This window comes from Mastigoproctus giganteus, chromosome 9 (genome assembly GCF_048544385.1).
Source record: "Mastigoproctus giganteus isolate SK-2022 chromosome 9, ASM4854438v1, whole genome shotgun sequence".
Classification (NCBI taxonomy): Eukaryota; Metazoa; Arthropoda; class Arachnida; order Uropygi; family Thelyphonidae; genus Mastigoproctus; species Mastigoproctus giganteus.
In genome coordinates, this window is record NC_143583.1 from 263,019 (window position 1) to 289,476 (window position 26,458).

The 26,458-nt window shown below is 39.4% G+C and overlaps 1 protein-coding gene across 1 annotated transcript in view; it reads right to left on the reverse strand.

The window, feature by feature from the left end:
* Positions 1-26,458, reverse strand: part of LOC150080029 (kin of IRRE-like protein 3) — a 926,673-nt gene that overhangs the window by 182,481 nt on the left and 717,734 nt on the right. The window contains 3 exon segments of the mRNA XM_090381806.1: positions 9,663-9,822; positions 9,824-9,933; positions 9,936-9,965. Of these exon segments, the coding sequence (XP_090237932.1) occupies positions 9,663-9,822; positions 9,824-9,933; positions 9,936-9,965 (300 nt within the window).

A 26,458-nucleotide genomic window follows, 5' to 3' on the forward strand; every position in this document is an offset into this window, starting at 1 on the left:
ACCCAACGGCTAAAAGACCAGATGAACAACGGTACAAAACATTACACACCACAATATCCATACACTTTTAAACCTCTGGCCTCTACAGTGTTCTGTATCACTGTACCACAATGTATACCACACGGAGTTGGGGGTATAACTATACGCTAAACTATATTTCACGATCACCTTATGTCTCTCGATGTCAGGGACAGAAGTTGATCGGGAAATTTTTCACCAATCAGAGATAAAACGAGGTAAAATCCTAAACATATAGCCAATTCAGCAAGCTGCTGCTGCTGATGATGATGATATTTTTATAAATTGCTTCTGTTGACCACAGGTTTTTTTTTTTTTTTTATGAGAACCCCAAACACGAGAGGTATTAGAACCTATAGTACTTAGTACCGTGTTTGGGTTGGAGGTTGAGGTTAGTATTCACTGTAATTATATTGCAATACTGTAAAATTATCCTGTGTTGTTGTGTGGGTGGGGGGGGGGAGATTTGATCCCATATCTGATCCAGAATATAACCCAGCTGTGGGTTCATTCTTTTTTTATAAGAATATAATGGGTTACATTCACTGAATTCTAAGATATTTTTTGCTGAGGCGATTTGAATACTTGAATTGCCCAACTCAAAGGTTACCTGTAAAAAAAAAAAAAAAATGCTTTTTTTGTGCACTCTTACTTGACCACTTGGCTACAGTGACTGTTAGATTATATAGCTGTTCCTATTTATGCAGTATACAAAAATTAGTTTCCCCGTGAACTGGATTCCATGTCTCATTGGAAGCATAGGATCGTTATATTTGTTACTTTTGAATTTGAACTATGTGAAGCATTTCTGCGTAATATTTTTAAGTAAAACATTATTTTTAAAAAATAATAATAAACTAGAGCAGTGGTGTCCAACCTTTTCCCACGGGGACGGTATTCAAAGTTAAATTTGTTTCGCGGCCACACAAAGTGATTCGAGAAAAAATTGTCACATTTTCTATATCTTGTTACTCATAAAAGGAAGTTTCTATTTTCACGTTACCATTTTTTATTTTCAAGACATATATATAAAAATGCAAATTCCCAGTACTTTTATGTGCAACAAATCTATGTCAGCGATTTATTTTTTAGATTTTATTAAAATTATAAAAATATGACTGACTTGTGTTTGTTTTTATAAATACTTTACTTTTGCTTCTGTTTGAAATACTTCACTTTTGTTTAAAAAATATATTTTACTTTTGCTTTTATATGCTCATTTTAGAAAATTTTCAACCTGAAAAGGATCACTGCTTTTCAATATTAAGGTGAATAAATAAATATAATGATAAACCTAAAACTGCAATATTCGAAAATTTTATTAAGTACAATACACAATAACATTTACTGTACAAAACATTTAACGAGATGATTCAGGCTGGATATTTTAAAATAATTGTTCAAAATTTGGTTGCAAATTTGTGACGCCAATCTCAATACATAATGAAGATTATGTCCTGATGGTATTTCTCCACTTTTTCTCAAAACCTGCACTCCTGAACTTATTCCTGTTCTCTGCCACCACCTTTATTCACTTTCTTATTCCAAAGGTGTTTTTCCTTCTGCTTGGAAATTTGATCATATCCAGCCAGTTCCTAATGACAAATCTCTCCCATCCCATTACTTCTACTCTTTCTAAAGTAATGGAGAAATCACTTAACCGCCAACTCTTAAACTATCTAGAAACCTTCCGTCTGATCAACGATCGCAACTATTCTGTCAGTGTCGATCCACAGGTCATATTCTGGCCTATGTTATCAATTTATGGACATATTCAATTAGTAAAAATTAGATAGTATGAATCAGAGCTGTACTACTCAATATGTTATACGTTGATAATAATATTAGTAAAAATAATAAGAGGAGTTTACCTCAATTTGGACATATTCAATGGAAAAGTTCGGTGAACATAAGAGTTTCTCTTGACATCTCCAAGGCTTTCGATCGTGTTTGGCATAAAGCTTCCATCTTATGGTTTGCCAACTGCTTTTTTTTTTTTTTTTTTTTTTTTTTTGTAATTGGTTATCCAGTTTTCTCTCTGATCGCTCACTGTGGGTGATGGAAGATGGCTCTCTGTCTTCTGACTTCATTACTAATTCTGGTGTCCCCCAAGGTTAAGTTCTTTCCTGCCATTCTTTTCCTCTTGTATATTAATGACCTTCTTTCATTGATCGGAAATCCTATCCATAGTTTTGCTGATGATAGCACATTGCATTCCACTTTCCAGTTTGAAAAACTTTGCCCTGCTCAATCAACTTCAACTTCTCAAATATCCACAATCAATTCCTTAAATGTCGATCTCCAGTGAGGCAAAGACAAGATAGTTGATTTCAATCCTTCTAAAACTCAGTCCTATCTAGGTGGTACATGACTTTCATCAATCGGTGAAATACCACCACTTTGCTTATTGGAGGCTTGAAGTGGTGAAACCCATGTTTAGTCTCTAGAGCAAAGTTTCCCGCATCCTCCTCCCCCCATACTTCTCCTTCAACCCATGCATGGTACTAAGTACTCTAAGTTTTGATACCTTTCGTGTTTGGGGTTTTCATAAAAAAAAAAAAAAAAAAAAGCTTCTGATTGATTTGCGGTATTTTCTGGATTTAATGTTTAAAATAGCGGCATGAGAAAAAATTATTAACAGAGGCAAGGAAGTTCGCCATGGCTCTACTAATAAATTCATGAATTGATTTATTTATGAAAATAACAAAATTAAAGTTTGTTTCATAGATAAAGTAATAATAAGCTGGACATCAGAGTTGATCAATGGTTTCAACCGGTATGCCCAAACTTTTTCAAGTGTGCCACGAGAACTGCAAACATTCCATTCAATTAGCAACCACTATTTAGATATGTCGTGAATATGTATATTTTAAGTTCAATTGCGATAAAAACATTGGGAACCACTGGATAGATAACCGTGAAAGTTCACACAGATGTTTTAATCTAAACAATTTGAGACCTAATAGCTATTAGACTGGTGACAAATTATCAGTTTCAATGGCACTGGAGCGTGTTGCTTACTTTGCAGGCAACATAGAGGCAATCTCCAAGGCAGAAGGCGCTGGTCCCAAAGGAACTAGTTATTGTTGGTGACTATATTGTTAGTGAGACGGGAAATATACTATGCAAGAAGGATAGATGGAACAGCAGCAGGGTATGTCTGCAGGGGCAAACGTTTACTACGTTGTAGAGAATATGTAATCTTTTAAGGGCACAAAAATTGATATTGTTGTACACGTTGGAAGTAATGACATTAAGAATAAGAGATCTGCAAATTTACTCAACAAGTAGTGGTAATGGTGACTATAGTGGTCTCAGACAGTTTTGAAATTTTGTGCAGTGGGATCAACTGACGATGTTACCAACGTTGAGTTCTAAATGGGAAGCTTTCAGGGACTGAATTTTGGAGGCTGCTAGGCCTTTCCTTCCAATTAAAAAAATACTGTTTAAGGTTTAGGCCTCAATGGATGTCAGTTGAATTAATGAGATTCGTGGCAGAGAAGAAGAATGTATGGGATGCATATAAAGTATCAGGTGACACAGAAACCTGTGGCAGATATAAACAAGTCTATAGTCAAGTCAAAAAAGGAGGTTAGGTAGGAGAAGGCAGATCACGAGAAATCCTTGGCAAAGAATGCAAGAAAAAACCGCAAAGTGTTCTTTACTTATGTAAACTCTAAAAGGAAAGGGATGAATCATATTGGACCATTTACCATAGATGTGTTGGCTATTCATGATCATGTTCAGGCAGTGATAAAATGAATGAGTATTTTGCATCAACATTCACACATGAGCAGTTATTCAATGAAGGGAGTGCCAGACGTTTATCAAACTCTAAGAGGGAGTTAACTGATTTTGTAATAACTGAGAGCAAAGTGGAGGAGAAATTGTGGAAGTTAAACATAATGAAGACACCTGGGGTGGACAGGATCTATTCAGTTATATTAAACGCAGCAAAGGAAGTAAGCAAACCCACAATCATAATCATGAGAGCTTCCTTGGACTCAGGGAAAGTCTCCGTGGATTGGAGGTGTGCAAATGTACCACCAGTTCACAAAGGGGGGGGGTCGAAAGGTGAAATAAGTAATTATAGACCTGTTAGTTTAACTTGTGCTTGGGGGAAAATAATGAAATCACTGGTTAAAGAATCATTGCAGGATCATCTAGACAAAACTGCATTAATAGATTGACAGTAGCCACTGGCAGAGGTGAAAGAGATTCTTGCACTGCTTCTATTAGAATGAGCAGAAGCCTGAAAAACAAGATGCATGGTATTTCAGAGACTGCTGGGAGCCATTGCGGTACAAGTAAACACATGGGTTGTGTTAGGGTAGCTAAGAATAGAAACAGGTGCATGTATACTTGCGTGTACACCAATGCTAGGAGATTAGTAAATAAATTTGATGAATTTGAGGTATTGCTCAAAACATCAAAGGCAGATATTGTTGGGATATCAGAGACGTGGTGTCACACAGACATAAGGGATGCAGAACTGGAATTTGGGGAGTACAACGTCTACAGAAAGGATAGACAGGATAGGAAGGGGGGAGGGGTTAAGCTATTAGTTAAGAAACACATAAAAACCAAGGAAGTGAAGCCAGTCGACATCGCTGGACAGTGCAGTGTGGAATCAGTTTGGTGTGACATAAGCATAGGTAAATCAAAATTGAGAGTAGGAGTGTGCTATAGGCCTAATGACTCTGATGAGTATAATAAGGAACTGTACAGGGAAATAGAGTGGGCCAGTAAATCAGAAAGTCTTATAATGGGGGATTTTAATTTCCCAGATATTGACTGGAATTTGGGGGCTGGTCACTCACACACTAGCAGGGCTTTTGTGGATTTATTGGATGATTGTTTTCTACATCAGCATGTTCGGGAGGCAACTAGAGGGAGTAATACTCTTGATTTGATTATCGGCAGTGATTATTCATGCATTAAAAATCTGCAGATAAATGAACCACTAGGTGGCAGTGATCACAGTGTGCTGAAGTGGGATTTACTCAAAGAGGTAACTACCATTAGGGGTAAAGGGAAGGGTTATTGCTTCCGTAAAGGCGACTACGATGGACTGAGACAGTATTTAAATTCTATACAGTGGGACCAACTGATGATGTTACCAACAGCAAATTCAAAATGGGAAGCATTCAAAGAACTTATCTTGGAAGCTACTAGGCTTTACATACTAACTAAGAAATATTGTTCAAGGTTTAGGCCAAACTGGATGTCAGAGGAACTAATGAGACATATGGCAGAGAAGAAAAATGCATGGGATACTTACAAATTAACACATGACACAGAAGCCTATGATAGATACAAGTTGATATGCAAACAAGTTACAAAGGAGGTTAGGCAGGCGAAGGCAGATTACGAGAAATCGTTGGAAAGGGATGCAAAGAAAAACAGCAAAGAGTTCTTTACTTATGTAAACTGTAGAAGGAAGGGGATGAATCAGATTGGTCCACTTGATATTGATGGAAAAACTGTTGATGATCCTGCTCAGGTAGCTAACAAACTAAATGAATATTTTCCATCTACATTCACACATGAGGAGTTATTCAGCGAGGGGAATGCCAGCAGTGTATTCAACTGTAGCAGTAAGCTACAGAATCTTGATATAACTGGGAGTAAAGTGGAGGAGAAACTGTTGAAGATAAACACAAGAAAGGCACCCCGGGGTGGATGGGATCTATCCAGTTATATTAAAGGAGGCAGCAAAGGAAGTAAGCAAACCCTTATCCATAATTATGAGAGCTTTCTTGGACTCAGGGGAGGTACCCATGGACTGGAAATGTGCAAATGTGACCCCAATTCACAAAGGAGGATCAAAGGCTGACACAAGTAATTATAGACCTGTGAGCTTAACTTCTGTTCCAGAAAAATTAATGGAAGCACTGGTTAAAGAAGCACTGCAGGATCATTTAGACAAGACCTCAGTTATAGCTCGGACACAGCATGGTTTTGTTAAGGGGAAGTCTTGCCTGACCAATTTAATTGGATACTATGATGCAGTCACAAAAGAACTGGATGCAGGGAATAGCTTTGATTTTATATACTTGGATCTTAGAAAGGCTTTTGTTACTGTTGCACATGGAAGACTGCTACACAAATTGGAGCAGTGTGACATTGGAGGCAAGGGGGTGGATAAGGGGGTGGTTGAGGGGGAGAAGACAGACAGTGGTAATCAATGGACACTGCTCATCGTGGACTAATGTTATTAGTGGAGTCCCTCAGGGCTCAATGTTGGGTCCATTATTGTTTTCTGTATTTATAAATGATATTGATTATGGTATATCAAGCTTAATGTCCAAGTTTGGAGATGATACAAAGGTTGGCAGGGTTGTCAAGGACACTACTGACACTATGCTGCTGCAACAGGTTCTGGAAAGGTTGAGCAGATGGGCTGAGAGGTGGCAAATGAAGGTTAACATTGACAAATGAAAAGTACTACACATGGGAAACAGCAAACCCAGAGCAACGTATCAACTCTGTGGTACTACACTGACAGTGGTAGAGAATGAAATGGACTTGGGAGTGGTTGTGCAGGCAGATATGAAGTTCTTCTGAGCAGTACAGACGGGCTGCAAGAGTAGTTCATGGAGTATTGTCAATGATATACAGGACTTTTTCTAGCAGGGATAAGGAGGTGATTATTCCCTTGTATAAGGCAATGGTCAGGCCACACCTAGAGTACTGTATACAGGTCTGGAGGCCTATTTTCAAGAAGGATGTAGAGAGGAGAGAGAGAGAGAGAGAGAGAGAGAGAGAAGAGAGAGAGAGAGAGAGAGAGAGAGAGAGATAATCTTTAATGCCCTTCACGGCCAAAAAGCCAGGGTTTACATTTTTACAACCTCCCGAAACTTCCGGGAAAATAGAACAATTAATTTACAAAAACAGGTAATTTTACAAAAGAAAACATATTTTATACAAAAGGAGAGAACTCCTTACGAGAGTTAGGTCTGATTGAGCTGACTTAAACATCGAGATAAGAGCACCAGCTCAATCAGACAGGAACAGATGCAAAGTACACATGTCAATGCTGATTAGTCCTACTAGATATAATTTTTTCCTGTAAGTTCGGTCAACAGCGAATTTGTTCAGGTCGGCGTCAAGTGCCTGGGTTTGCTTGAACATCTGCTGAGGGAGGAACCTGTCCGAGAGATGGAGTCGCGCTGAATGCGAGTAGAGCTCGGGATTGGCCCTAAGGGCAGCAGGGGGGATCCTCCAGCCACAGGTATCCCAGAATGAAGGTGTTGCGATTATGCCTGTTATCATCTTGACTGTTGCTAGGAGGCGTTGGTCTTCGACTAAGGTGGGAAGCCGTGGAATCCCGAGAGAGTTGGCGAGCTGCGTGGTTATGAATCAGAGCTGGAAGGTTGTGCTTCCTGTTGGCCCCACTTTAGGGCCAACAGGAAGCACAACCTTCTTGTTGAGCGCTGGAACGAGTACAGAGAAGGGCAACAAGAATAGTGAATGGAACAAAGGGGTGCTCTTACGAAGAAAGGCTTAAATTTTGCAAAATTACAGTGTCTGGAGACTAGGCACCAGCGAGGTGATCTGATAGAGGTGTATAAAGCCTTGAATGGTTTGAGCATGCTCAATGCTGATGGCATTCTTCCTCTAGCTCAGAATAATCACCTGAGATGGCATAAATTCAAATTGAGGAGAGACAGATGTAGGGTAGACGTGCGGAAATTTGCCTTTAGCCCGCGGGTGGTTGGTTGGTGGAACAGACTTCCATCCCTAGTAGTGGAGGTTGATAGCCTAAATAACTTTAAGGCTCAGCTGGGACAGGTATTTTGAACGAACGAACAGAGGGGTGAAGTGGTGTGTGTTTTTTTTTTTTTGGCTGATGCTGCATAAGCTTGCTTTCTTGCATCAAATGCCTCTACTAATGCTAATGCTAATGCTAATAGTTAAGGCACAGCATGGGTTTGTTAAAGGGAGGTCTTGTCTTACCAATTTTATTGGAGACTATGATTTATTCACAGAGGAATTGAATGCCAAAAATAATTTTGGTATCATATACTTGGATTTCAGGAAAGCGTTTTATGCCTTTGCACATTGAAGACTACTGTTCAAATTGGAGAGATATGGCATGAAGGTTAATCTGTTACAATGGATAAAGGGATGGTTCAATGGGAGGAGACAGAGTGGTAATCAAAGGACACTGCTCTTTGTGGACAAATTTTCATTATTGGAGTTCCCCAGGGTTCGATGATCGGCCCATTGTTTTGTATAGTTATCAATGATATTGATGAAGTTATATATCAAGTTTAATGTCCAAGGTTACAGATGAGACAAAGGTTGGCAGGGTTGTTAATGACAGTAAAGACTGTATGCTAATTCAACTGGATCTAGATAAGTAGGCAAATGGGCTGTGAAGTGGCAACTGAAGTTAACCATTGACAAACGCAAAGTATGCTGCATATGGGTGTCAATAAACGAAGAGAAATGTACCAACTGTGTGGTACTACACTCAGGGAAATGGAAAGTGAAAAAGACCTTGGAGTAATTGTGCAGTCGAATATGAAGTTCGCTGAGCAGTTCAGACGGGCTGCCAGGGCAGGTCATGGGGTCTTGCCAATGACATATATAGGAATTTTGCTAGCAAGGACAGGGAGATGATTATTCCGTTATACAAGGTCAGGCCACCCTTTGATAGTGTGTACGGTCTGGAGGCCTCAGTTTAGGAAGGATGTAGAGTTGGTAGAACCAGTAAAATGATGGACAACAAGATTGGTAAGGGGAAAATGGGTGCTGTTCTCTTACCAAGAAAGGCTTAATTCTGAAATTTTCAGCGCCTGGAGAGTAGGCACCTGCAGTGGTGGTCTGATTGAGGTGTATAACACCTTGAATGGGTTGAGCGAACTGAATGCTGATGGGATTCTTCCTGTTGCTCAGAATAAGGACCTGAGGGGACACAGTTTCAAATTGATGTAAGACAGTTGTAGAATAGTTGTGCGTAAATTTGCCTTTAGCCAGCCAGTATTTGATTGGTGGAACAGACTTTCATCTGTAGTTGTGGAAGTTGATAGCCTAATTAAATTTTAGGCTGAGCTGGACAGTCCTGTGGAACGAATCGAATGGTAAAATGGGAGTTTTTTTTTTTGTCTGTTGCTTGCATAACCTCGTTCTTTTACGTCGTATATGATAATGCTTTTTCTAATGCTAATGTCTGTGCATTTTGTTAGCTTGACTGAAGTGGTGTGTGTGTGTGTGTTGTGCACCGATTTGCATTTTTATAGCTGGAAGAAAATCTTGCTTCCACAGCAGGAGATGGTCTAACTACAGCTTCGAAGAAAACGTTAGGAATTCCTCCAGCTTTCAACCGGAGTAGAACTTATACCTCCCCAAACCAGATGTACAGGGCGATGATCATGCTGGCCAAACTACCAGCATGATCATCACAGAGGATCAATAGATAGATCTATTGGGAACCGCGTAGTCGATTTTGCGAAATTGGCAGAATAGATAATGCATGGTTTCCGGGAATTGCAGTTTCTAACATAGGAAACACCAGTCAGCAATTTTTCAGTATTTTGAAGCGTTGTGGAAGGCTCATATTTCATAGTGATTCCTCAATTTAGCTCCATATTTTACGCATAAAAGGAATATAAATGGTCAGTGTTAAATGGACTCACCTGTGCGTGTGAGGCTCTCCGGCGTTGATAAGGTGCTCGTTCTCAAGACAATGGAGTCACTTTTTCCTTTAGTATTGACAGCAAAAACGACCAATAAGAAGTTTGTTCCTGGAGGCAGACCCCTAACTATGAAGACTGGTATGTCGGATGTTTTGTTCGCGACGCAGTCTACTAGGATTCGTGTCGTGAACTTCCAAAACGAAGTGTTGCAACATCCCTCCGTCGTAACCTTCGATACACTCGACGCGAAATGACCGCTCTGTTTGATGGTGACGGTGCAGCTCTGGACTGTTTCCGGAGGACCTGATGGAAACAAAGTTCGTTCTGTAATGAGGGAACAACACAACACATTAACACCTAGATTAAAAGAATTAGTGGGCCTTGGCACACAGTATTATTATTATATCACAACTGAGGGAAGGTGTTTGCAAAGCGGACGTAGACAATAGTCTCCTTACACAGCTGCTCTTATTACAAATAAAACCACAAGTTCTCTGAAGGAAGAAAACTATCCTTTCGATACTTATATTGTTAACCACTCGTTCTGCCCGGAAGGACTTGTTAAACAGTATTATTCAGTTTTTCTCGTTCTACGAAAAGCAGTATTTGTTATAAAAATAAACAATCTAACTCAGGAATTTTCCACCCGGTGCGGAGAGAAACGGGGGTTATAATCCACTCTGATAGCTCTCTCTCTCGTTCTTTCTCTCTCTCTCTTTGTATTTTACTGTTCGCGAGGACTAATTGGATAAAGTGAAAGCGTCATTATTTGCATCTTCTCTTACGTCTGAACTGCCGGAAGGCGCAGTGCATGAGCTAATGGTTATGGACGCTGTTGTATTCCATGCGCAATTCATCTTTCACTACCCCGTTGGGATATATATAAATAAGTAAAGTAGCAACTGTCCCATAACGACTAAAGGCTAGGGGCTCACATCAGAATTAAATAATTAATTATGTATACAACGAATAAAAAGTAATAATAACAAAAATGTAACACGTTATTACCAATCCTCACTTCTCTGACCTATTAAGCTTTCGCTACATTTCAATATGAATCCTTACATAATGCAGTATCAGCTATATTTATATGCTGCATCATGCAAGGTTAAATTTACATTAATATACACGAATGGGAATCGTGTATAGAAGAACTCTTTATGATATTCAGAACGCATCGGATTTGATCGCATCTCTATGTGTAGGAATTCATTAATTCGTTTTTTTTTCCAATTTTTTTCATCTTATTTTATCCGTCACATATGGAAGAGAATTAGAAGCATTCCACAAAAAAAAACAAAAAAAGATTGAGATAATCTCTTTCTTTTTAATGTACTAAAAACGTGGAAGTTATTGAGCCCTGTAGCTCTAATTTTTAATAAGATATTGAGAAGGCACATTGCTGTATAGAACTCCCTTCAAAGCTACAAGCCAGGAGTTTACATAAAACAAATTACACAACATAATAAACGAAGATGAAAAAAAAAACATTATGACTTCACAAAGTATATGGTGGGTGACCACCCAGGTGTGAACCAACGTCACTTTGCTTATTGGAGGCTTGAAATGGAGGAATTCATGTTTAGTCTCTAGAGCTAAGTTCCGGTCAACCCTTCCCTATCTCTTCCATCATGCAGTATGATTGATGACTTTTGAAGTTATGATGAACATCGTGGCGAGATCCAATATTCCTTACATTTCCAGGGTACAGCTCTAAAACGGTGTTCGCAGGCCGGCCGCTAGGTAGTACACCGGACTGAACCTATTGGTAACTGTCTAAGAGGCGTCCGGATCAGCTGGTGTAAAATCCTGCTACCTCTACTCTGCCAGATAGTGACTGGAGGAGATCCGAGTAGTGTGTGTGTGTGGGGAGCATTGTCGAGGCCACTTTATGTCAAGGCTCTGGGTATATTCTTACCATGTGTACGCATATCCAAAAATTTCATTACTTCATACAGCATGTCCCACTCAAATCTCAAATTTTCTCCAATAAAATCAAAACCAAACCAAACCAAACTCAATTTTTCTTACCATTCAATACACCATGAATTGTCAGACTAATAGAGTAAGCTTATTTTCTAAAAGATCTAAACCTCCCAAGCACTTCCTAATTAATTTCACAAATATACGTGGTCTCAATTCTTATCTCAAAAATGTCCATTTCCACTTGCAGTCTGCCAAACGCCATGTACTCTTTCTGAGAGAATCTCAGTTATCGATTGATTAAACTACTGCTCATCTCAGATGCCCAACTTATTCGCTGTATGATTCCTTTCGCATCAAAGGTGATACTTGTGCATATGTCCGTTTTGATATTCCCTATCAGAGACTTGGCAATTTTCAATCTCCTCTCTTTGATGTTCTTTGGCTTAAAATCTCTCTACCTCATTGTGTCAAATTCATCTGTTGTCTCTACCGTTCTCCAAACTAAACTAATCACTTGGAGCTCTTTGACTATCTCTCTTTGCAACTTAACTTTCTCCAGTTCAACTTTCCTAACAGTGAGGTAATTTTTCTTGGTGATTTTAATGTTCACAACTCCAGCTGTCTTCCCTTTTCTAGTCACACCGACCCAGCTAGTCGAGATGCTGAGGCTTTTGCAATTATTAATTACCTTGCACAGATTGTTCATTTACCTACAAGAATACCGGACATTCCTAATCATAAAGCCAATACGCTTGATCTTTTTCTCACAAACAACCCTTCTAAGTATACGGTCGAACTGACAGGTCCTTTAGGCACTTCCGATCAGAACTTGGTATTTGTTTCTTCTACAATGGAACCTTTATCTCATGGCTATTTCCAACCTCGTGTTGTTTGGCATTACAAGAATGCAAAATTGGGATGACCTGCGAGACTTAATTTCTTCTTTTCCTAGGTAGGGTTACTGTGTCAAATATTGTGATGTCAACTTTTGCTCAGATCGCGTCAGTGAAATTATTCTTGCAGGAATGGAATTCTTTACCCCCACTCCACTTTAAAATCTCGCCCTTTATCTAAACCTTGTTTTCCAATAAATGTGTTAAGGCTGTTCAAGAGAAGAATGTTACATATCGTGATTGGCTTGTTTCTAATTCTCAGTTTCATTTTCTGCCTACACCAAAGCTCGCAACAATTGTAAAGCAGTTATTAATTAGTCCAAACTAGAGTTTGAACAGGCTAAGAGTAGAAAACTTGCTTCTTGCCCTAATGGTAGCAGAGCATTCTGGTCTCTTAGCAAAGCTATTGGCCGCAACATTTTCCCATCTCTGCTCCCACCTCTGTCCAAACCAAATGGTTCTATTGTCACTTCAGCCAAGAATAAAGCTGACCTGCTAGCATCCCATTTTTCTTCTAACTCATGTATTCATGATCTTGGTAAAACACCTCCCACCATTCCCAACACGTTCCATTCAATGTCCCCCTGTGGTCTTCCGTCAAAAGGATGTCAGAAGGATTTTGATGAATCTTGATGCTAAGAAAGCTCTAGGTTCCGATGGTAGTTCTCCACTTTTTCTCAAAACTTGTGCACCTTAACTTACTCCTATTCTTTGCCGCCTTTTTTCACTTTCTTATTCCAAAGGTGATTTTCCTTCTGCTTGGAAATTTGCTCATATTCAACCAGTTCCTGAAAAGGGTGACAAATCACTCCCAACCAATTATCGTCCCATTGCAATTACTTCTACTGTTTCTAGAGTAATGGAGAAATCAATTAACCGCCAACTCTTAAACTACCTAGAAACCTTCCGTCTGATCAACGATCGCCAGTATGGATTCCGTCAGCGTCGATCCACTGGTGATATTCTGGCTTATGGTACCCATTTACAAAAGAGAAACAAAAGTAGTTGCTCTTGACATCTCAAAGGCTTTCGATCGTATTTTTCATAAAGGTCTTCTAAACATGCTTCCATTTTATAGTTTGCCAACTGTTTGTAGTAATTGGTTATCCAGTTTTCTATCTTACTGCTCACTGACGGTGATGGTAGATGGCTCTGTCTTCTAACTTCCCCACTAATCCCGGTGTCCCCCAAGGTTTATTTCTTTCCCCCACTGTTTTCCTCTTGTATATTAATGACCTTCTTCCATTGACTGGAAATCCTATCCATAGTTTTGCCGGTGATAGCACAGTGCATTCCACTTTCTATTTTGAGAAACCGTGTCCCGCTCAATCAGTTTCAACTTCTCGAAAATCTGCTACCAATTCCTTAAATGCAGATCTTCAGATAATTCTCCAGTGGGGCAAAGATAATTTAGTTGATTTCAGCCCTTCTAAAACTCAGTCTTGTCTTATACCTCGCAAAAAGGATTCTTCAGCTCCTATGCTTATCTTTAGTGACACTCCGATTTCTAGGCAAAATGATATATTTCTTTTGGGGATTACCCTGACTTCTAATCTCTCTTGGCACAAGCACATTACAAATATTGCTTCCTCTGCATCTAAAAAACTTGGTTTTCTCTTTCGCTCTCGGCGTTAGAAGAAAATATGTATTGTACAGTAAAGATACAGATACAATAACGTGCCCGCCACAGCCAGGAGCTTGACAATGATATGGGGTAATATAAAAATATGTACAGTATAAAAATTTGTACAGTATAAAAGATAACATAACAATTAAAAACGTAGCATTAAACTTTCAATAGATATGAGTATATACATAGTTGTGAGGCACACAGTACACCAAGGTATGTACAAAGCACATATTTTAGGATATTCACACAAGTCAAAATATTTCACAGTGCCAAATTGATGTTCGGTATTGCATTTTCTTGTGAAACATTCGTCCATTTGCCTGCGACGTTCCGTTCTCCGCCTCATAGGAGATAGCAGATGGAGAATCGGTATGAGTCGACATCAGGGGCCAAACAAAAGGGGAACAAGTTCGGCTAACGAGCGCCTGTAATTGCGATGAGAAGCGAATTTCTGGAGGTCAACTCCGATCATTAGCAGGGCTTGTACTGTAATAAGTACTTGTCCAGGTAGGAATCTGTCACTGATCTTCAGCCTGTTCCGTTGTAGCTGAAGAAAAGGGGTGGCTCGTAAGGAAGGAAGTGGAACATGCCACTGGCATATATCCCAGGAGTCAGGGGAGTTGATTTTGCCAACCAGCATTTTGACTGTGGTCACAGTTCTCCTCATGCTGATTATTTGAGGCAGCCGCGGGATTTGGAGTTGGTCGGCCATGCTGGTGGGCCTCTGCTGAGGGGGAATTCGATGTTTGTGGGTTGCCCACTTCAATATCTGGTATTCACTGGCGAAGATGGGCTTCACGAGAGAAGGTGCTGCGGATGCCCATATTTCAGAGGCATACAGAAAGGTAGAATACAGAACGGTTTCCAGATATCTGATTGTGGTTCTTGTGTCTGTGTTATGATGAAGATGTGGACGGGCAATCCAGCACATTCGGCTGATCTTGCGTAGAACACATTCGATATGACAGTTGAACCTAAGGTTTGGATCGAAGGTTACACCGAGATCTTTGTGTTTAGTTACACTTGGAATAACTGCATCCTCCAGTGAGGGTTGTATGAATGTGGGACACTTCTTCAGAGAAAAAACCATAATAACGGATTTTTGGGGGTTCAGTTTAAAACCCAAATGGTTGAGATGGCTAGAAAAAGCTGTGATCTTATTACAGATATCCGATGTGATCACTCCCCTGTCGGCTGATGGTGGTATTTCTGTTAGGAACTTTATATCGTCGGCGTAGGTAATAACATCATTATAATCTGTTATTATACACAAACGGAATAAGGAGGGCGGTAGAAAGTAACCCCGATAAAATGCCACCTTGCCGTACACCAGCATTGATGGATCGGGTATAGCAGAGGTTGCGATGAGTGAAGTACACTGTTCTGTTACTTTTCTTCCAAACAGCTGCTCACTCTGTATAAATCGCAAATCCGCCCTGCCATGGAATATTGTTCCCACATCTGGGGTGGTGCCCCCAAAACCTCTCTCAGGCTTCTTGATTCCATTCAGAAGAGGGCAGTTAGATTAATTAATGAGTCATCTCTAACAGTCTCTCCACTCACTGTCTCATAGACGTATTGTTCCTGCTGCATGCCATTTCTTCAGATATATCCATGGGCACTATTCTTCTGAATTGGCTTCTATAATTCCCGCTCTCTCTTTCAAAACAGTCCGAACACGTGCCCCCACCAGCCAACATCCATTTACTGTCCAACTTCAAACTCACAGAACCAATTTTTCATCTTCCTCGTTTATTCATTCAATTGCCGTTTTGTGGAACAACCTTCCTTCATACGTATTTCCTGAAAATTACAATCTACAGAAGTTCAAGTCCAATGTCAACAAATATCTTTCGTCTTCCCAACCTCCAGCCCAAGCACGGTACTAAGTACCATAGGTTCTAGTAACATCTCGTGTTTGGGGTTTACATTAAAAAAAAACGTATTCAGCCTTTTATTTATTTATTTATTATTTATTAAATCTGTTTACTGCTCTGCCAAAGAGCCACCCCCTGGACAGCTAGAAGCTAGGGGGGTGAAATTACACACAGAGGTTAAGACAGGGACATGTGCCTGGTGGTTACATGGGGCCCATGTATGCTTAACCCGACAGGTACAGAACTTAGTGTTTATTATTTTACATAATTAAAAGAATTAAAGGATATTATTTTCTCTAAATTGCTATAAATTACATAAGCATGAGGGAAATATACAAAATATAAAGAAATGAGGCAGTCCTTCACCGGTTGTTACACGTGGTATCTCTTCAATTCTTCAATCTTGAACGTAATAGTGCAGCCAGGCGTCTTTGGAGTAGTAGATTCTAAGTAAGAGAGGACCAGTGATGGCTTCACCTATCTTTAACGGGATGCATTGTGGTGGCATTTTCCTTCTGGTGGCGTCTCATAAGTGTATGTTTGCATATGTGTCCTTTAGCTTCTGACGTCTGTATGAATGCTGTTCGCAGAATCTATCCAGGTCGATGGCTAGATTGTTCATCAAATCTACCGTGTTTCCTGGGAACATGCGTCTCAATCCTTTCAGGTTGTTCAAGCTGATTGTGAGTGGGAGCCATGGGTCCATTTGATTCCTTCCCGCAATGCGTGGAGTTTTTATTAAATCAGTGATGTCAGGGGTGTCGAGTCGTCTTGTGATTAGTCTGGCAAGTGTAAGAAGGTTTGCTGCCACAGTCTGTTGTTTCCATGGGGTGACTTCCAGATTTATGTAGAACTGAGCCCTAGAAATGGTGTATTGGTTGCCAGTCCACCAGTTGAGCCATTTCAGAAGCCAGTATTCCAGGCTGAGGAACTTGTTGAAGTGTGTTGTGGGAGCAGAGGACCAAATGGTTGCGGCATAGAGAGGTATAGGATAGACACATCGGACAACATATTTCTTTACCAGGTCGGCGTCATGAATTCCCGTTAGTTCCTGGCGGATCGCCCACATAGCGGAGTACATTTTTGTTTTTAGGAGGTGAGCCCATCATCCCACACTAATCCGAGATCTTTGTGCGTTTTAACTTTCTGAATGGGTGATCCATTGATAGTAAGATTAATGTCATTGCGTGACTTCTTCCAGGTGAAGGACATTTGAGCTGTCTTTGTTTGGTTAATCTGTAGTCCGATGGAAGCCAAATATTGTTGAAGGTTATGTATGGTTTTATTTGCCTGCAAGGTAGTGCTAAGAACCTGAGTTTGGTCAGAGGATGTAATATAAAGTTTCAGGTCATCGGCGTATGATTGGAAGTCAGTTTGGTATGCAAGGAAGGGCTCCAGCGCTGCGGCAAATAGGGTTGGTGATAGCACTCCCCCTTGCGGAGCACCCCTATTAGTAATGCAAGTTGTCTGAAATCTGCGATGTGATATAATGAGATGTCTATGCTCCAGGATTGATTTAATGATACGGAGAATCCTTCCAGTGATGTTAAAATACTCCTGGAGAATGGTGATTAGAGCTTTTATATCTATTTTGTCATAGGCCGCTTTTATGTCAAAGAAAATAACATCAAGCTGTGTCCTGTTGTTGAGGGCTTTCTGGATTCTGGTAAGGGTGTCTAGGAGGTTGCTGTTAGTAGATCTCCCCTTAATCACAGTGTGGAGGTACGGAGGCCTGTGATTGAAACAGTGGTCTGCAATGGTGGGCTGGATTGCTTTTTCAAATATCTTTAGGAACCTACAGCCGATGACAATCGGCCTGAAATCTTGAGAAAGTCTGATGGTCAAGTCCTCGGGAGCAGGTTCTTATATTCTGTGACGTGATCCTGGGAAGCAAGTTGTCCGATTATTTTCTGCCTATGTTTTTATCGACTGTAAACTTGTAGACAGAGGGTGGTAATCAATGGGTGCTGCTCTTCTTGGACTAATGTTATTAGTGGAGTCCCACAGGGTTCGGTGTTAGGTCCACTGTTGTTTTGTATATTTATCAATGATATTGATGAAGGTATATCAGGCTTAATGTCGAAGTTTGCAGATGATACAAAGTTGGCAGGGTTGTTAATGACAGTAATGGCAGTGTGTGCTACTGCAAGAGGATCTAGAAAATTTGGGCAGATGGGCTAAAAAGTGGCAACTGAAGTTTAACCTTGACAAATGCAAAGTACTGCATATGGGTAGAAGTAACCCCAGAGAAACGTACCAACTGTGTGGTACTACACTTAAGGTGGTAGAAAATGAAACAGCCCTGGGAGTAATTGTGCAGACAGATATGAAGTTTTCTGGGGTATATGAAGTTGTCACTGATATATAGGAATTTTGCTAGCCGGGAAAAGGAGTGATTATCCCTCTGTATAAGGCAATGTACTGCGTAGAGGTCTGGAGGCCTCATTTTAAGAAGGATGAAGATTTACTTGAGCGTGTACAGAGAAGGGCAACAAGATTGGTGAGGGGAATGAAGGGATCCTCTTACCAAGAGAGGCTTAAGTTCTGCAAATTGCAGTGGCTGGAGACTAGGCACCTGCGCGGTGATCTGATTGAGGTATATAAGGCCTTGAATGGGTTGAGCACGCTGAATTCTGATGGGATCCTTCCACTTGTTCAGATTACGAACCTAAGGGGGCATAAATTCAAATTAAGAACAGACAGATGTAGAATAGATGTGCGGAAATTTGCCTTTAGCAGCGGGTGGTGGAAGAAACTTCCATCTATCGTTGTGGAAGTTGATAGGTTGAATAAATTTAAGGAGGAACTGGACAGGCATTTGGAGGGATTGGTGTGATTTTTTTTTTTTTTTTTGTCTGATGCTGCATAAACTGATACATATGCTTTCTTGCATCACATGCCACTGCTATTACTACTACTATGTTTAATAAATATTTTATTTCTGGTACTGTACCTGGGTTCTGGAAGACGGGTTTATTAAAATTAATAGGGAAACCTCTCAAACCAGTTACTGATCCCAGAGGCTACCGGCCTATTTGTTACCAAATACTGGAAAAGTATTGAATGATCTATATTAATCAGATTGGAGCTTTATGTTTGGTCAGGAATTTAGATTTTCCACATCAATTGGGTTTTAAAAGAAAATGCTGGACAGAGGATGCAATACACGATCTTGTTAATTATAGCATAAATTCTAATTGCAGATATGTCTTGGCCCACTTAATTGATTTTGAGGGGGCTTTTGACACCGTTATTCATGAGACTGTGTTAACCTCTTTAAGAGCACTACAGTGCCCGGATTTATTATACAGAATAATAACAGAATATTTAGCTTAGTTGTGAGGCGCGCGGATGCAGAAGACACGTGCCTTGAGTGACTTGAGTTGAAGCCCATGAGTGCTGAATACGGTGCTGTTTCCTGTATTCTGTCTATCGTGTGAACTTCTCTAACCGTTTAGTCGTCCAGGAGTATTAATAGAAAATTTAATTTAATTTTTAAATTGGAGGAGAATTATTGTTAGGGCACACATTCTAAATTTGAACGAGATATTAACAGGGGTTGCCCAGAGTGATCAGTGCTAGGTCCAGCCTTCTGGAATTTGGTACTTAATGTCTGCATGATGCTACACTTGATTGTCCTAAAACCACGATGCGAATGATTTGGGGATGTGCGTGCAAGGAAAATCAAGGAGAGATATCGAAGGTAAAATTAAGACGGTTGTGGATAGTCACACCAATTGGGCTACAGATAATAAACTTAAGTATATCTTCTACTAAGACGGTTATGAAGGGAAGCTTGATTACAATAGACCTCCGCGTATACTTATTAATAATAAGCAGATACTTTGGTCTTTAAGGTGTCTTGGTGTAATTACAGATGATAATATGTCGTTTGTGGCACCTCTTGAATATCTGAGTGGCAAGGTTCAAATATTTAATGCCTGTATTGTAAGGATCACTTGAAAGGACTGGGGACTCGGTAAAAGGGGCCTTGGGTTATATTATAAGGTTATATTCTTAGCTATATTAGATAGTATGAATCAGAGCTGTAATACTCAATATGTTCTACGTTGATAATAATATTAGTAAAATAATAAGAGGAGTTCGCAACACAAATTAATGATCTGGTATACAACATTTCTTGCGGTGATTGCGACTCGTCTTATCAAGGTTCTACGCGGTTTACTCTTAATATTCGTGTAAATCAACACGAGGCCTCAGTTCGTGATTCTCGATCAGCAGCGTCAGAATTAGCCTTTCATGCTAACCAAGTTAACCAAGTAGTGAATAACATAAAAGAAACGCGACTTCCTAAATTGAATACACATGATGGTTTAGCTTTACGAGAACTTTGGGAAAATAAGGACATTATTATACAGAGCAGATAAAGGAGATACAGTGGTAATACTAGATAAACATGATTATATTAATAAGTTAGATTCAGTTGTGTTTGATACCTCCACTTATCGTGAAGTAGACCCGGGACTGTTTACCAATTTGGTAAATCAATACAATAAAATGTTAACCACGTATGGTAAAAACGACTACATTATTATGGTTCAGTTAAAGGAATCGAAGTTCAGAACATACAATATTCCTGCACTTTTCAGTCAGGTAAAATTACACAAGCCTGGGTTTCCTATTCGACCTATTGTTTCCTACAGGAACTCGGCATTTTCATCCTTAGCCACACATGTATATAACATTATAAAACCCTTTAGACAGGTAATACAATTTGGGATTAAGAACTACGATACATTATTTAATAAGCTTAAAGACTGTAGACTCGGCGAAAATGACAATTTATTCTCACTAGATGTTACCTCGTTATATACGAATGTAAACGTTGAATACACATTAGATATTATTTGGGATATGTTAAATAAAAACTCGACACCGATTAATTATACGAAGCTACCTATTAAGGAAATTTTTGACTTAATTAAACTGTTAGTTGAGGCCAACTACATCATCTTTCGAGACAAAGTGTACAAACAAATTTTTGGTTTGCTAATGGGTTTGAGCCTGAGTGGCTTAATGTCAGAGATCTATCTCTCAACGATTGAGCAGATACATTTGACACCTTTTCGACCCCGTATCACTTACTATGGGAGGTATTTAGATGATGTTCTAGTTATTACCGATAGTAGTACTATTCAAGACATTTTACATTCGTTTAATAATATTCATTCTAGACTCAAATTTACATTGGAAAGGGAAGATACGGATACAAAGTCATTAAACTTTCTAAATTTCACGCTTACCCGGGACTCGAACAAAATACAATTTAGCATCTATCGAAAACCCACAAACACCGGTATGCTTCTACATTATAATAGCTACCACCCGTTCACCTACAAAAGATCGATTATCTTTAATCAATTTCTAAATGCCTATAAATATTCATCGACGGATTCTGCTTTGGACTCAGAAATACAAATATTAACTAGCAGGTTCTTAAACACGGGTTATCCCCTTGCCACAATAAAACGAATTAGGGTACAGGCTCAGGAAAGGATACAAAATACTACACCAACCAACAATAGTAATATCAAAAAATACTCTATTTCTGTCCCATATGTTGAACAGTGGCACAAACAGCTTAACAGATTCTTTAAAGATACCGAATTTAAAATTGTGGCCAGGCCAATACGGAAGTTACACACTATACTGAACGATCGCGCAGTCTTTTCCTCGTTCACAACACAAATTAATGATCTGGTATACAACATTTCTTGCGGTGATTGCGACTAGTCTTATCAGGGTTCGACCCGATTTTCTCTTAATATTCGTGTAAATCAACATGAAGCCTCAGTTCGTGCTTCTCGTTCAGCAGCGTCAGAATTAGCCTTTCATGCCATTAACGAAAAACATACTTTTTTATTTAACGAAGCCAAAATACTTAACGTTCAACGTAATTATACGCGACTATTAATTGCAGAAACCCTTGAAATTAAATTAAACGAGAATTCTGTTAATGTTCGGCGTCCATATTTGATCTCCGATGCGTTAACCTTTACGCGCATGCGCCAAGACAAATAATCTCTATTTAAGTATCAGGTTTAACCCGATTCGGTAATTTTCATTCCTGTGATCACGACATACGGTCGAAAAGCGTTGTCAGCTTCAGGAAGGAAAATCGTGTTGAATTTTTTCGTTAGATTCTTTTAATTGCGTTAATTTGATTTTTAATTGTTTTAAATTGTGTTAAATTGATTATTTAATTATTTATATTTTACTTTAATGTACTGGTAAGTTGTCGATTTTTTCGTTTTTTCCGTTATAATTTCTGGAGGGTATCATATGGAAGTGTTCTACGTACTATATTGAGGTAAACTCCTCTTATTATTTTACTAATATTGTTAGCTATAGTATCATACGCTACTTCTGTCTGGTTTAAGAGAATTAATGTAATTAAATTTAGGAATAAGATTAACTCAGTTCAGCGATCCATGTTGCAAACAATATTAAGAGTATGTAATGCAATTCAGATAATTGCTGGCACCCTTCCTTTAGATTTAGATATAGCGTTTAGGGCATTCAGCTAATTTTTGAGAAATGGAATTCAGATTTTATTTTTGGGTATTTACGAATGACATTTTGGTAGATAGGAAAATTGAGGAAAAGAATATATAGTTAAAGTTAAATGAAATATGGCAGAACCGTTGCAGTCGAGTGTGGGCGCCAACAGAAACTGTTATACATAAACTAACTAAACTTATTTATCGTAGCATCTATGTGAAGTGTTATCGCCTCCCTCTTGTTCCTAATAAATAGCGCCCTAGCTCGGGAGAGGGCAGTTCTCTCCGAAGATTAGCCTGAATTTTTCCACATGTTCTGCTTAACATGGAAGCTTTCAGACACTTTTGGATTCCACCAGGATGTGGGAATTATGTTTCCTTTGGCTGGCTGGACAATATTATAGAGGCGTTAATTGGAGCTCTACCGAAGCTCCAATTAACGCGTTAATAGCCGGAACTTAAGCTATAAAAGTTCCCCTCCTTTTTCGTATTCTCACTGCGCTTTCTGACTGTAGGATTCTAAGCTAGTTCAGGGATTCCTGGCTTGAGGAGGGTTAAGTATTTCCCTCAGATTTAATGCAATCTGTTTATATCATCAAGCAAGTGTCAGTATCTATGAATAACTGTAAGCAATAAATTTGGTAAAAAACCATTTTTAATACACACTCATGAATAATTACAATGTAGATATATATCCATATACATATTTGACAATTTCGTACAATCTCACACAATTGAAGGGTTAGGGTTAATCAATTATAATCTCTTAAGGGATAAAAGCAACGCTTACTTAGAGGATGAATCTGTATTATCCTTTACCTTAAAAGATTTTTTCACCTATTCTAGTATACTACCAACTTCTTTCGTCTCACTTTATATTAACGTTACTATGTATAAGTATAGTGCGAAAGCATCAATAATACATAGCCAAATCTGAATGAACAGAATATTAGCAAAGCGGCATCGTTTTAAGTTATATCTCATATTATGAATACCTTCACAACGAGTTGCCATGATATTGCACTACTTCGAATAAGTAACGCTTCACCTAAGGAGAAGACTAATGTTACTTATTCTCAGATGGATACCACCACCCAGACGGCACCGTTTCAGGGCTATTTTGAATATGTGTGGGATAATAACTCAACTATCCACTTGTCCCTAAGGCGCCTCCGTATCCAGGTGGGAAGGAGCAGCAGTGCGTAGCACACGCTTCTTGATTAGACCGTGGTTCGAGCCCGTCACCACCAAATACGGAGGATGCGGAAAGGTCAGGGAATGACCACCGCATATCCCGGAGCAATATGGCCTTAGTTGCTAATGCTCCTAAAAACCAAATAACAACAACAACAACACTTGTCCCTATTAGACTTAGAAAAGCAAAAAGGTAGAGGGAAAGTAATAGTAGGAGTGGAAGAGGAAAAGAAACGGTGTAGAAGAATGAAAGGGACAGTAATTCCTTCAACTCACACCACTCAAAAACTCATAAACTCCTCAAATAGGCAACGCTTCCCCAGTGGAGAAGGCTGTTGTTGCCTATTCTTGGAAACTCCGGACATCATCAGGCTCTCCCCCTGGTGCCGTTTCAGGGCTATTTGGCCCTTCTTCGGTGAGTGGGTAGGTACGCAAGTGATGCAATGATAGCAAACAGTTATGAAGTATAACTCTACAATATGAGCGATGCCTGATGGTGCATGATGTATTTAGACTATAAAGCATTTAGGGCGTAAGCCTCAAGCTATGGAAAAGTCTAGACTATCTCTCATATGGTGGAGTTATACTTCATAACTTTTGCCATCACTGCATCACTCGGGTACCTACCCACCCACCGAAGAAGGGCCAAATAGCCCTGAAACGGTGCCGTCTGGGTGGTGGTATCCATCTGAGAATATGTAACATTAGTCTTCTCCTCAGGTGAAGCGTTACTTATCGAAGTAGTGCAATATCATGGCAACTCGTTGTGAAGGTATTCACAATATGAGATATAACTTAAAACGATGCGGCTTTGCTAACATTCTGTTCATTCAGAATTGGCTATGTATTATTGATGCTTTCGCACTATACTTATACATAGTATAGACTTTTCCATAGCTTGATGTTTACGCCCTAAATGCTTTATATTCTATTAACGTTACTTTAACTATTGTACATAATCTGTCATATGCACTCTGCTATCTGTCCTTCTTCTTTGGGTACACATGCAAAGTATATGTGTATAATTAGAATCAAATTGTTAGTTGTAGAGTTCTCACTATATTCTTATTACTTTCGGTGCTACACTTTACAATTTCCGTCATCATAATCCGTCTCATTACTGTTCCACTCTTACAATATTAATAGTTCGTTACGCCTCCTATTATAACTATTTAGAGTCATTTCACTTACTTGAGATACCCTTTCATTCTTGTTGGAATTTCAACTGGCAGTTCCTTCTCGGGTTTTAGAAATGTTCTCAAATAGCAAGGGTTCCGGATTTCAGGACGATTACGAACATTGGCATCCATGGGCGGCGTACATCCTGGCGAAGGTGTATACATTCGATGAAACGGCCACTACCGGAATATACGATCGGGATTTCTTGATTCCCTAAAAGGCTTCGTCACAACCCAACGATTCTATCCTTATAGGCAGATATTTACCATTATCCTTACACGCTAACGCTCTTTATCATTTCGTTTCATTAGGGCCTTGATAATACTAAGAAAAACTCCCCTTCTCCATAACTGTTTTTACTACCGTACTCCTTACCGAAACTTTCTCGACTTCACTCCTTGCTAAAACTTTTTAGACTCCTCGCTTTTTCCCTCTCTTTTTATTCCTTGAAGCTCTCTACCAATCAGAGGGCTTACCACAAAATTCTTCATACCCTTTTTTGAATTTGATCCTCCTTTTTCTCTAAGGATCATTCTCCCTTTCACATTCCTAATTAGTTACGTTCTATATTAGGAAGTGATCGACAACGTATTTGATGGATAACTTCACCAGCGTACTGCACTGCTACATTCCTGGTGTATAATTCAGCATACCTTCAGCGTGACTACGCTTATCTTTCCCACTAGCCCGGATTTTTGTTGGTTTTGTAGGTTACACTAACAATTAAAGAGATTTGCATTAATTTACTCATTTAACTGAATTATTACCTTTATCTCTTTAATTTTTTTTATTTCGTTAATTTTACATAGGTCGTACTGAAATTGTGTATAAATTTCTCCCCCCCCTTTTTTTCTTTCGTAGTCCAAATGTTTCCGTCTAATTCTCTAACAGCCCATACATTGTAAGATCAATTGCTTACAAAGCCTTTGAATGCTCTGTGATGGTTAGTTTCTTTGTTGCAGCATAGAGAGAAACGGTGGCTATCCATCTTGTCATCAGGTCAATTCTGAGTTCGGGGTCGCATTCCTCAAAGCAATCCCATAGGATTGCTTGAGCCACATAAACTCACTTTTCAGGATTGAGGTATTTGGGGTCTGTAATTGTTTTCGTTGTGACTTTCTTTCTTCCAGAAGTGATGGGCATTTCTAATTGCACATGAGAGAATGATGGGGTTATGATCAGACTATATGTTGCTTATAGGGTTTTTATTAGCCACACAATTTGCTGACAGGAACCCAAGGTCTAATGTGCTTTCGCCCTTCGTGGGTGGTGTGCTAACCAGTTTAAGACAAATATACCTAGACGCTGACTCAGTCTCCTCTAGAAGTTCTCCTGAGTATTCGGGAGATTGAAATCTCCACACAAGACATGTTTCAGTGATGACTGGAGTGGTTAAGTAGTTGTTCTGATGAGAAGTGAATGAGAAGTTCATCAACTGCTTGTCCGTCTAGAATTGGTGGGATATACACTGCGACAATATGAAGAGAATTGTTCTGCCTGTTATTGTTTTTAGTGTAACTAGAACTGCTTCGAAAGGGTCATACTGGCTCGATACTGAGTGGAGGATAAAAAATAA